Source organism: Xenopus laevis, chromosome 9_10L (assembly GCF_017654675.1).
Source record: "Xenopus laevis strain J_2021 chromosome 9_10L, Xenopus_laevis_v10.1, whole genome shotgun sequence".
NCBI lineage: Eukaryota > Metazoa > Chordata > Amphibia > Anura > Pipidae > Xenopus > Xenopus laevis.
This window is the reverse complement of record NC_054387.1, coordinates 6,098,865-6,111,806: the sequence shown is the minus strand read 5'-3', so window position 1 is coordinate 6,111,806 and position 12,942 is coordinate 6,098,865. Positions and strand designations below refer to the sequence as shown.

Genomic DNA, 12,942 nt, shown 5'->3' with positions numbered 1-12,942 from the left:
GACGACGGCCGGCATAAGCACAGGATACTAGCGGCACCCCAGGGACAGACTCATATATCCTTATATAAAGTCTAACTGCAGAAATAATAAGGAAGGTGACAGTGGAGATAAGGATAAAAACATTGGGGGGCAGGAGCTGAACAATGGGTTGTGGGTAATGGAAGAGTGAGGATAGTGGAGCTGAAATTTGGAGGGAGAAACCAGACTTGTTGGGGTTGTTACCAAAGGACAGGGCTGGAGTCTAAAAAAGGAAAAGAAATGAAGGCTAATTATACGGAGTGCAAATCAGAGGGAGCAGAAATGGAGGTGGAAGTGAAGGGGGCTGAAACGTATGTGGGTGACAATAATGGTGCAGAAAAGGGGTGTTAAACAGAAGCTGAATTAAGGGGTAAAAGGAAAAGAACAGAGTGAGGGAGACAACAGAAAAGAAGGATATAATGGAGAATAAAGGTTGTGGTTGGATGTAGGAAAGTGAGAGGATCTAAATGGGAGAAGCCACAGGAAAAGGAAAGAGGCCAAGTACAGAAAAACAGAGGCTGAGATGGAAGAGGAAGAATGATGGCGCAAGAAGAAAGCTAACAATGAAGAGATACATGCAGAAGAAGTGAAGCAGAGAGGGAAGAGACACTGCAGATGTAGGGAGGTTGAGAGGGAAGGTAAATAGGACAAGCCCAAAGAGAGGATGAAGGGAAGGAGGATGAGTAGAGGGAATGCTGAGAAGTAAGAGACAGAATGAGTGGAGAAGAAGCTGAAATGGAAGGGAAAGACAATGAATACAAAAGAAGAGAGGCTGAGAGGGAAGGTAGGCTGAGTGCAGAAAGAGGGAGGCCGAGAGGCAAGGGAGGATGAGTGAAGGGAGGACGAGTGAAGGAGGGAGGACAAGAGGGAAGGGTGGACAAGAGGGAAGGGAGGATGAGTGAGGGAAGGAGGACGAGAGGGAAGGGAGGCTAAGTGAAGGAGGGAGGACGAGAGGGAAGGAAGGCTGAGTGAAGGAGGGAGGACGAGAGGGAAGGGAGGCTGAGTGAAAGAGGGAGGACGAGAGGGAAGGGAGGCTGAGTGAAAGAGGGAGGACGAGAGGGAAGGGAGGCTGAGTGAAGGAGGGAGGACGAGAGGGAAGGGAGGACGAGAGGGAAGGGAGGATGAGAGGGAAGGAGGTAATTGGAGAGGAAAGGAAGGATGAGTGAAGGAGGGTGGCTGAGAGGAAAGGAAGGATGAGTGAAGGAGGGTGGCTGAGAGGGAAGGGAGGCTGAGTGAAGGACGGAGGACGAGAGGGAAGGGAGGACGAGTGAGGGAGGCTGAGAGGGAAGGGAGGACAAGAGGGTAGGGAAGATGAGTGAAGGAGGAAAGCTGAGAGGGAAGGGAGGCTGAGTGAAAAAGGGAGGACGAGAGGGAAGGGATGCTGAGTGAAAAAGGGAGGACGAGAGGGGAGAGAGGACGCGAGAGGGGAGAGAGGACGCGAGAGGGGAGAGAGGACGCGAGAGGGGAGAGAGGACGCGAGAGGGGAGAGAGGACGCGAGAGGGGAGAGAGGACGAGAGAGGGGAGGGAGGACGAGTGAAGGAGTGAGGCTGAGAGGGAAGGGAGGATGAGTGAAGCTGAGAGGGAAGGGAGGATGAGTGAAGCTGAGAGGGAAGGGAGGACAAGTGAAGGAGGGAGGCTGAGAGGGAAGGGAGGATGAGTGAAGGAGGGAAGTGGTGAAGGAAGGTGGCTGAGAGGGAAGGGAGGTTGAGTGAAGGACGGAGGACGAGAGGGAAGGGAGGACGAGTGAGGGAGGCTGAGAGGGAAGGGAGGATGAGTGAGGGAGGCTAAGAGGGAAGGGAGGATGAGTGAGGGAGGCTAAGAGGGAAGGGAGGATGAGTGAGGGAGGCTGAGAGGGAAGGGAGGATGAGTGAGGGAGGCTAAGAGGGAAGGGAGGATGAGTGAGGGAGGCTAAGAGGGAAGGGAGGATGAGTGCAGAAAGAGGGAAGGGTAAGAAGACAAACACAAAAGAAGAGTGGATGAAAGGAAGGGGAAAAGGGATAAGTACAAAATAAGGGAGACTAAATGGAAGGAGAATAAGTAGAGAAGGAGGGAGGCTGAGAGCAAAGACAGAGAGGCAGAGACAAGCTGACAGAGCAGAGAGAAGACAGAGAGGCTGGGGGGAGAGATAGTGAGATACATGTGTAGGGTGAGGGCAGCGGTTTTCTAGGGATATGGAGAGATAACACAGGGGCTGCTTAGTAACAAGTCATGGCAAAGATCATGGGGGGGGTTGCAGGGTTTCAACATAAGAGCTGATTGGCTGGCTGGATGTGCAAGGAGATGTGGCTAGCTAGGCATGCTGGGAGGCTGGATATTGCTGATATAGAGATAAAGCACCATGTGGGAATGAGCAGGAGAAACACTGTAGCCTATTAATGACAAGTAAATCACACACAGTCCCATATAGAGGCTCAGGAACATGAAATGTCTCAGCAGGTAACATAACTTTTTTTCCCTATGAGAGTCACATGATCTACCTGCCCCCCTCCCCTTGTAGAACTTGTGCAGGGCTCGCAGAGGATGCTGGGAGTGGTAGTCTGAAATAAAGAGAAGACTTACAGCAAGTGGATCAGATCACTGGAGCTCCATGGGGGGCGCTGTTCTACAGAAATATCCCTCCCCCTGCCGGGGGCAATCCAAGCTCTGGCGAGTCGGAATAAAACGTGGAAGGGGCGAGGGGAGGGTTAAAGGGGAACAAAAAGCTTCTCTCCGCACGAGAAAAATAAACAGCCGAGTTACGATCCTGCCGGACACGTGCCCGGGGCAAATCAGCGGGGTCGGCGAGGCGCGGACTCTTCAGTAATCCTATCGCGGGCTCCCGGGTAGGAAAGGGGCAAAATGGCGCCGTCACAGAGACGGACGGAGAGGAAGACTGCGAGGGAGGGAGGAGCAGGCTGCGATAGTAACATAAGGGGGAGGAGACTGACGCGCCTCAAGGCTGTTCCCAGGCTCCACCTCCCGGCGGCTGAGAGAACTGCACTCGGCTCTGTTTGTAGCGGGGAAACCCACGTGCCCTTTCTATCCTGTATAGATCCTGTATATATATCCTGTATATATGTCACACACAGTCTCTGTCACTGTATAGATTCTGGATAGATCTATAGTATATTTATTACTGAGCGGCACCGAGTCCCCCGAGACAAGCCCAACTCATAATAAAGTTTCCTCAGCGTCACCCACAAAATGACAGCCACCAGGGGGCGCGCCACACGCTCCCGCGCACAACAAACAACACCAGGGAGGGGCGTGACGTCACACGGGGAGAAGGGCGTTGTGGGAAATGTAGTTCGCGAGCAAAGAAGTGCACAATGCAAAACAAGCCATGCTGCTGCTGCTGCATACATACATACCCCGAACATCTGCAGTCAGGAGGTCACTGCCCACGGGAACACACGAATGCAGCAGTGTGACAGCATAGCCTGCACTTAACTCTCCCCGAGGCCAGCTCTCATTGGCTGAGCCTCTCTCAAATCATCTGCTGCATGAGCCTGTCCAGAGGAGCTCACACTCTACATTCAGCAGCAGCTCAGCACACCTGCCACTAGCAAACCACTGCCTCCAGATACTGGCAAGACTACAACTCCCAGCATCCCCCACCCAAACGATAACTGCAGACTATAAGCATGCACTGTAGCAACATCACAACATCTACAGACCCCTTTGTGCACTTGAGCCCACTGTGATGTTGCTGAACTACAACTCCCAGCATACTCCAACACAATATCAAACATGTTGGGGGTTGCAGTTTAGCAACATCTGAGGAACCAAGGTAGGATATGAGGTTATCAGGTGCACCCGCCTTGGTGTAATGAGGCTTAAAAGGTGGCAGTGCCTGAAGGGGAAAGGGGGGCTAGTAATCAGCAAGTACATTTTAAGATGCAGAACCTCAGCACCTCCCCTGATTAGTTGCAGTCAGGAAGTCTCCCTCCATCCAACTGCCACTTTATAGCTGCACCCACTGCCCAGAGCCTCCCAGCACTGCCCGGATCATTTGCACTCAGAGCATCACCCATTGTGATATCACCAGTCTCTCAGTCACCCAGCACTGACTGCTCTCACATTCTGCAGTTTGGGTCTCAGCCTGCTCTCACATTCTGCAGTTGGGGTTTCAGCCTGCTCTCACATTCTGCAGTTGGGGGGCTCACCCTGCTCTCACATTCTGCAGTTGGGGGTCTCAGCCCGCTCTCACATTCTGCAGTTGGGGTCTCAGCGCGCTCTATCATTCTGCAGTTGGGGTCTCAGCCCGCTCTCACATTCTGCAGTTGGGGTCTCAGCCTGCTCTCACATTCTGCAGTTGGGGTCTCAGTGCGCTCTATCATTCTGCAGTTGGGGTCTCAGCCCGCTCTCACATTCTGCAGTTGGGGTCTCAGCGCGCTCTCACATTCTGCAGTTGGGGTTTCAGCCTGCTCTCACATTCTGCAGTTGGGGTCTCAGCACGCTTTCACATTCTGCAGTTGGGGTCTCATCCTGCTCTCACATTCTGCAGTTGGGGTCTCAGCGCGCTCTATCATTCTGCAGTTGGGGGGCTCAGCCTACTCTCAAATTCTGCAGTTGGGGTCTCAGCGCGCTCTCACATTCTGCAGTTGGGGTCTCAGCACGCTTTCACATTCTGCAGTTGGGGTCTCATCCTGCTTTCACATTCTGCAGTTGGGGTCTCAGCGCGCTCTATCATTCTGCAGTTGGGGGGCTCAGCCTACTCTCACATTCTGCAGTTGGGGTCTCACCGCGCTCTCACATTCTGCAGTTGGGGTTTCAGCCTGCCTCTCACATTCGCAGTTGGGGGGCTTCAGCCTCCAAAGTTGGGTTGGTCGCGTCTTCAGGCCTGCTCCACCATCTCTTGATCAGTTGGAGGTCTTCGATCATGCTTTCACTCATCTGCATGGCTACCACTTTTGGGTTCTTCCCGCGGCCCCGGACCGCCTCTTATCACATTTCAGCCAGTTGGGGCGTATATACACGCGAGAATAGTATGATTTTTGGGGTCTCAGCCCTCTTCTCACATTATGCAGTTGGGGGTTTAGCCCGCTCTTCACATTCTGCAGTTGAGGGTTCTCAGCCTGATTTCACATTCTGCAGTTGGTGATTGGTCTCGCTTCAGCGCCATTGCTTTTAGCATTCTGCGTTTGGGGTTCTTGCGCCGCCGCTCTCACATCTCTGCAGTTCGGCGGTCGTCAGCCTCGCCTCTCACATTCCTGCCAGTTTTGGGGTTTTCAGGCCTCTCTCACATTCTGCTGTTGGGGGGCTCAGCCTACTGTCACATTCTCGCTAGTTGGTGGCGTCCTATCAGCCTACTCATCACATTTCTGCCAGTTGGGGTCTCCACTGCCCGCTTATCACATTTCTGACGTGGGGTTCTCAGCCTGCTGCTCACCTATTCTGCACGTTGCGTCGGTCTCAGCCTGCAGCGTGGTTTCTAATAAGGGAGGCACACATATGGGGGATGATCTGCATGCAGAAGCTGGTCCATGATTCTCATCCTCCGTGACCCTCTGTCGTATTCGGTAGTCAAGCGCACGTACCTTACATGCTGTCAAATCCCTTTTACTAATAGGGAAAGCACTCTCTTACTGAATTTCAATTCACAGCCCCCCCCCAGCAAGTGAACGGAGTGAATGAAACACTGCTGACCCCCTTCCTGAACAGAAATTCTAGTGTAGAAATTTATAATCGATCATTATATCGAACGCATATATTAGCGCTGCGTCTCACAACATGCACGGGCAACTTATAGCGAATTAACTATATCACTATCTAGCATGGCTGTGGTGGTGTAGTATATAAGTACCTATACCTATACCTTATCATTATATATAACTATATATATATATATATATATATATATATATATATATATATATATATATAATATATAATACACATACACATACAGAGACATGCTAATACAAATAACACTAATAATAACCCTGGCTTGTCCCTTGCCACATGTTCTATTACAGGGGGAGTATGTATAGGCAATATACAGCAATAAACAATGGCAAGCATCTCCCTCCAGGTGACAAAGGGTTAATCAGAAGCAGCAAAGCCCAAATCTGCAGCAATGTGGCTGCAAATGCGCCAAGGTTGGTGCCAGGGCTGATCACCAGCGAGGAATGCTGCTGCCCTCTTCTTGCAACAGATGAAAAAAAAGAAAGAACTACATTTCCCAGAATGCAACGAGGCCAAAGTTGCATAAATAAAATAAATGCTGCCAAAACAGCTGCAGAGTGAAGGCAAAAGGCTCCCCATACAAATGCAGAGAATGAGTAGAATGTCCCCAGCAATCCAGTGGCAAGGGGAGAGCAGGAGAGGGGGGCTGTAGGCTGCAGAGCTGACACTCAAGTGAGGGTGGGGGGGTGTCCTCTTGACATGGAGGGAATTTCCAAAACAAAAGAGGACAGACAGACAGACATGGGACAGAGAGAGGCAACCACTTACCCACAGCAACTCACAGCAGCGAGACAATGCGGGGCTCCCGGGGGCCAGTGAAGGAGAAGCTCCCAGTAGTAGTAGTAGTAGTAGTAGTAGTAGCAGTAATAGTGGAAGTAGGAGAGGGACACAGGTCATATCTCCCGCACGTCTCAGGCGCACAACTTGGCTGCCTGGAAACCCGTGCGACTGGAGTCATCTCCGACAAACAACCCGCTATCAGCCTGAATCATGTACAATCCTCCACCCGCGGCTGAGCGGCAGCTCGGGGATTCCACAACCTCCTTAAGCCCGAAGCCCAGCGCTTTTGCTCCGACCGAACACTGCAACGTCTCCCGATGTGTCTTGTAAGATCCGCTGCTAGAACTAAGTTGCATAGCGGATCAAGCATCCAGAGGCGGCAGACACAAATCTACCGCTTCTAGTGTTCCAGGTCACCCGCTCCCCTCTCGTGACCACAGTCCCTCAACTGGGTTATCTTCCCACTCTCGCTGCTGTTGTTCGGAATATAATGCGCTTGTTATTTGACACTAGCTGCTGTCCACCACAGATGGGTCGCGTCTCTCGTCACACCAAACGTGTCATATGCCGAGCCCATTAATGAACCAGGCCACTTAAGATTACTGAGCTGAACCAGGCTACATTGCACTCGCCGCACTTCCGCCTCCCAATGGGTCACAGCAGGTAGTCCGTCGCACACTACACCAGGCCAGGGATGCATTCACAAATAAGCTCGGACTCCAGTGCCCTGGCGGAGGCGGGCGGGCGCGGGCGCGGTGGGAGCGGCGTCGGGCGGATGGGAGGGGATGCGGTGCGGTCGGTGAGGTCGCGATGCGGCGCGATGGGGTGGGGGGACTCGGCGGCGTGGTGGTGGGAGTTTGAGAGAGGCGGTGGCTGGCTGGGGGGGGTTGTGGGGGGGGGGGGCGGCGGAGGCCCCCCTGGTGGGGACGGTGGCGGGCGCGGAGAGCTGCGGGGTGGGTGGGAGGTGCGCGGGCGCGGGTAGGCGGTGAGATCGGGTGGCGGCGGCGGGGCGGGGGGCGAGGGGCGTGCCGGCGGCGGGCGGGGGAGGGTCGCGGGTGGGGGGGCCAGTGGTGGGTGGCGGGCGGCGCGGGTCGGCGGCTGGCGGAAGGGGGAGGTGCGGGGGAGCATGGGGCAGGGGGTGGGCGAGGGTGCCGTGTGAGGGGCTAGAGGATGCGGGTGCAGGTGCGTCGTGGGCGGACGGGCGTGGGCGGGTGGTGTGGGGCTGCGCGACGCACCGGCGGGCGCTGGATGGCTGATCGGGGGTGGGCGGCAGGCGCCGTCTGGAGTGAGTGGGAAGGCTGGTGGCGGGGAGGGCGAGAGGCTGTATGGAGCGCGTGGAGTCGCGCGCGGGGCGCGCGGCTGGGCCGGGTGCGGGCGTGTCCGGCCGGGATGCGGGTGACGCGAGGCCGGGACGCGCGTCGGGTGGGGCAGCGTGTAGTATAGTGGCCAGGGTCGGTATCTGCCAATGAGCGTGCAGCTGCGGCCACCCTCGAGTCGGCGCGCAGGCTCTGGATACTCGTCGGAGCGGCGAGGGCGGCGTAGGGGGCTGCCGCGTGCTGGCCTCGCAGCAGCGCCTGACGAGGGGCCGTGCGGCGGGGGCGCACGGGCGGCGCGGGACGGGGGGTGCGGGGGCGATGCGTGGGGCGGCTTCGCGCGGACGGTGCCGCGCGCGATAGCGGGAAACGGCGTGGGGGTCCGGGGGGTGCTGAGCGTTCGGGTGGCGACGGGTGCAGCGTGGGACGGGGAGGGCGGCGTCGTTAAGTATCCGCCGCGTCGTGCGGCGTGGCGACGCGGCTGGGGCGGTTGCGGCTGGGCCGGCCGGGATGCTGGCGGTAAGCGAGGGGCGGGGGCGCGGCGATGCCGTCGGTGGTGCGTCGGGGGCGGCTCGGGGCGGCGACGGGTGGGGGACTGGGCGCGCTGAGGAGGGGTGGGGCGGGGCGCGGTGTGGGGCGCGGCGGCGGCGGGGCGGAGGCGGGGGGGGAGGGGAGAGAGGGGGTGGCGGCAGGCGGGCGGCGGGCGGGGGGCGCGCGGCGCGGGGCGAGTCGGGGGGGGGCGGGGCCGCGGAAGCGAGGTGGCGCGGGTTGGTGCGCCCGCAATCGACTCCTCGGCGACGATTCGGTGCCGCTGAGCGGCGTGGCGCGGCGCTGGCAGGGGACGGGGTGCGCGGGGCGGGAGCACGGCCGGCTGCCAGTCGGGACGAGACGGCGCGTGCGCGAGGAACGGCTGCGAGTGCGGGCCGCGGGTGGCTCAGCGCGTGTATAGACGGGGCGGGGGGATGCTCCGGCGGGGGTGGGGGCGGGAGGGTGGGTGACGCGGGGCTCTGGGAATAGGGCCGCGCTGGGGGGATGGTACGGGGGCGGGCCGGCGCGGGTCGCGGGCAAGGCCGGGGCACGTGTGGGCGGGGGGACCTGAGGAGATGGGGGGCGCTGGGGCCTGGGCGCGGGGGTGCGCGGCGGTGTCGGGGGGCCAGGGCGGTGCGCGGGGCGGGGGGGGGAGGGTGGGCGAGGGGCGGGAACGAGGGCGGGCGGCCGGAGGCGGGGCGCGGGGAGGAGGGTGCGGGGGGAGAGCGGGAAAAGGAATGGGGCGGGTCGGCGGCGGAGGGGGGGGGGAGGCGTGGGGGGCGGGGCGGGGTGTGGGGGGGGAGGTGGGCGGAGGGCGGCCGCGGGAGGGGACTTGGAGCGCGTGGTGGAGGGGGCGGGCCCGGGGGTGCGGGAGTGTCGTGGCGAGGGCGTCGTGGTGAGCCGGGCGGGATGTTGGCGCCGGCGCGGGCGCAGGGGATGGTGGGGTCAGCGGCGCTGCGCCGAGGGTGCGGGGTCCGGGCGGGGGTCGTGGGACGACGCGGGCGCGGCGGGGAGAGGGGTAGGCGTGGGGCGGCGGGGGCGGTGGGACGGTGAGCGGTCGGATTGGGGTGTGGCGTCTGAGACCGGGGCGACGGGGAGGATGCGGTTGGGGGCTGGGGGGTGGTGTGGGGGGAGGGGTCTGGCGGAATGACACGCGGAAGGCGGGCGCGCACCGTCGCTGAACGTGGGGGGATGGGGCGCAGGAGCGGGCGAGGTGTGGGGAGGCATAATGCGGGGGGCGGGGTTGGGGGCGGGGGGGGGGCTGGCCGTTGTGGGGGTGTGTTGTGTTGTGGGTTGTGGGTGGGTGGGTGGGTGGGAGGTGGGTCGGAGCGGTTGGGTGGGGTGGGCCGGGTGGGGGCGCGGGCGGGCGGCGCGGGGGGCGGGCGGTGGCTGGGGGGGGCGTCGGGAGGCGCGGCGTGAGGGGGGCCGGGTGCGCGGGGGGGGCGAGGACGGGGGGCCGAGGCGGGGCGCGGGGGGGATTACCATGTGTTAATAAACATAACAGCAAGCAGAACACTGTGTTCAATAAGCATGCATGAACTACAACTCCCAGCATCCTCAGCCAGCATATTATTTGTCTATTGCCCCAGAAGATGCCACTGCTTTGGGCAGGTTTGAAACAGCTGCTGTCCCTCCAGTCATTTAAGATTCGGTGTCCCTCCAGTCCACTCCACAGTCTGCTGTCTCCTCCCAGTCACTGACAGCTGCTTCTCCTCAGTCACTTACAGCTGCTGTCCCCTCCAGGTCACTCTACATGCTGCTGTCCCTCCAGTCACTTAACATGCTGCTGGTCCCTCAAGTCACTTACAGCTGCCTTGTCCTCCAGTCATTTACAACTGCTGTCCTCCAGGTCACTTACAGCTGCGATTTTTTTGTCGCCTCCAGTCATTTACGAATGCTGTCCCTCCAAGTCATCACAGCTGCTCGTCCCTCCAGTCATCACAGCTTGCTGTCCCTCCCAGTCATTTACAGCTGCTGTCCCTCCAGTCACTTACGAAGCTGCTGTCCCTGCCAGTCACCTTACAGCTTGCTGTCCCTCCAGTCACTTCACAGCTGCTGTCTTTTTTATTTTCCCCTCCAGTCACTTACAGCTGCTGTCCCTCCAGTCATTTACAGCTGCTGTTCCTCCAGTCACTTAAAGCTGCTGTCCCTCCAGTCACTTACAGCTGCTGTCCCTCCAGTCACTTACAGCTGCTGTCCCTCCAGTCACTTACAGCTGCTATGTCCTCCCAGTCACCTTACAGTCTGTGTCCCTTCCAGTCATTGACTGGAGCTGCTTGTCCCTCCAGTCACGTTACAGCTGCGTCACCTCAAGGTTCATTACAGCTGCCCTCTGCACAGCATCGAAAAGCTGTAGGGAGAAACATCATTCTGGCACCAGGCAAAGCCCAGCAATGTATTAGTATCAAAGATAATCAATATTTGATGCTCCGCCCTACAAGCTCGTCTCAGAACTTACCAATTCCCCGAGCCATTCCCTAGAGAGCGAAAGGCACGTAGCTGTCCACACAACACGAGAGAGACTAACAACACGCAGCATCCAAGCTTTCGCTGTCGCATGCCTTCCCGCTGTCGTACCCACTGATCCTGTCTCAAAAATTAAAAAAAACCCTGTATATGTATAATAATATTATCCCCACAACTGTGCAAATAAACAGAGAGCCTATTTGTGGTGCGTGTGAGAGACACAAACAGGTGGTGCAGGGACATCTAGAGGCGCAGGGTGGAACAGGGGCGGGAGCACATTTACGTAACACACACACAAAATGGCTTTTTCCTGTTTTCCCTTCTCAGCGCTCCCTCGCACACAGGCTGCCATGTCAAAACACGTCACATCTCACCCCACGCAGACAACGGGGCTGGAGAGATCGTAACCAGGGGGCAGGACGCATAGCAACTTACACTGGATTGCATCATATACTCGCCAACAGAAACATCCTGCCCACTCACTGTCACATCATACCAGTATATTGTATATCCACAGCTAATGTGTTATATTCTGCAGTCAGTTCTATAGTGGTACTGAGTATAAGCGACTGCTCCTCTCATTATACTAGGTACAACAGAGACAACTTACTGGCATCCCTCTCCTCCTGATCCTTCCCAGCTGCCTACATCTAACAGTAGCTGCTTCTGTAATGGGGTTCACAACACAGCCTCCCCGATACTGCCTCTAGAGCTGCGGTTACAGGATACAGCTGGAGACTGATCGACTCTATCTTGCATCTGCTGCCTTACCCATAAATCCCTCTCCTAATTCATGAATCAAGACTCATAACCCTCATGTCCATGTTTGCAAGTTGGTCCATACGGTATCTTGTAGCCACTTCATCTTACTAATCCTTCCCTGTGTTGTAATATCATTGTGCATAAAACAGACACTGGAGCTATACTACATCTATACTACGGGGCCCATTTCTCTGTAGTTGAGTGACAGGAAAGAGAACAAAAGTGTTTGAAATTCTCGAGCTGGATTTGGCTACTTCGACCCTGAACGACATGGGCCCGCCACTTCCGACCTCAATCGACTATGCACCCTCTCGAATCAAACAATTCCAATGACTAAAATCCGTTCGACTATCGGATAGCTCGCAGCACCATGTCTCTTTAAAAAATTCTACTCGACCCCTAGGTCCTGCTGAGGCCCAATGTTAGGTCCCCTGCTCTAACAGATTTTTCTGATCGAGGGAAAATCCCTCGTTTCGATCGATGCGATTAAAGTCCTTCGAATCATTTCGATCGTAGGAATAGGCTAGATTCTTCGACTTCGGATACTTCCGAGGTCAACACGATTTTACTCTCGCGCGTCAACCGGTCGGAATATCCGAGGTTACATTAATCCCTCGATATCTCGCCCTAGGTAAATGTGCCCCTACATGTTTTCTGGGCGGCTTATAGATAAGGAATTGGCACCTGCATTCTATCCGTGCCATGTGTTTGGGCATCTAATGATGCGAACTTTGGCATTTATCCAGCCCCTGTCGTTTCTGTCGCATATTACCTGGAATCGGCACTGCTGTGCCCAGGGGCATTTACTATATGATACATTGGCACTCTATTTCAATCCTGCCATTTGCTTCGCTCGGGGGGCCTATAAATGGAATTGTCAATTGCAATATTCTGTGTGTCTGTGGGCCTTATAGTGGAACTTGCCTCTGATATTTATTCTGCTTCTGGAAGGCTCATTATACTGGAACTGGCACGATGCATGTCTCTGCATGTTGTTCGTGGAGGTATTCTATATGAAACTGTCACCTACACCGAACTCCCGCAGAGGCTGTTCGTGCGAGCGTATTTATCAAGGAGCACATCCACTGCCCATTTAGCCGCTATGAACTTCTGGCACGTGGTATAAGATATGGAATTGGCCTCTAGGAATACCATCAAGGTAATTTGACTGAAACAATGTTTTTGTTAATTACAACCCCTCGCATCACCACTTACAGAGAGTAAAGAACTCTCCAGGGATATTCTTTCAAGAAACGTAATTCAGCGCCTATTATAACTCATATCTTGTCCAGATACCATGCCCGTCTTGTTATTAGATTGTATGTCTTGAGCAGACATCTCCCAATCCCAACCATCCAGAACCATGACACTTCTCGACAGTAGGAACCCCCAGAATGACCAATGCTC

General features: G+C 56.5%; 2 protein-coding genes across 4 annotated transcripts in view; both read right to left on the bottom strand.

The window, feature by feature from the left end:
- Positions 1-6,612, bottom strand: part of LOC108700853 (KAT8 regulatory NSL complex subunit 1) — a 32,586-nt gene extending 25,974 nt beyond the window's left edge. The window contains exon 1 of one of the 3 annotated variants that reach the window (XM_018234852.2): positions 6,455-6,612. The gene's annotated coding sequence lies outside the window, so the exon portion shown is untranslated. Of the gene's footprint in view, positions 1-2,578; positions 2,944-6,454 lie in introns of those variants that run through there. The other 2 variants (XM_018234851.2, XM_018234855.2) reach the window with 2 other exon arrangements.
- Positions 6,613-7,166: 554 nt separating this feature from the next.
- Positions 7,167-10,195, bottom strand: LOC121398342 (basic proline-rich protein-like). Its single transcript, XM_041577504.1, has 2 exons — positions 10,141-10,195; positions 7,167-9,484 (listed from the first exon to the last, which is right to left on the bottom strand). The coding sequence occupies exons 1-2, from the start codon at positions 10,193-10,195 to the stop codon at positions 7,167-7,169; spliced, it is 2,373 nt and encodes a 790-aa protein (XP_041433438.1).
- Between the last annotated feature and the right edge of the window lie 2,747 nt (positions 10,196-12,942).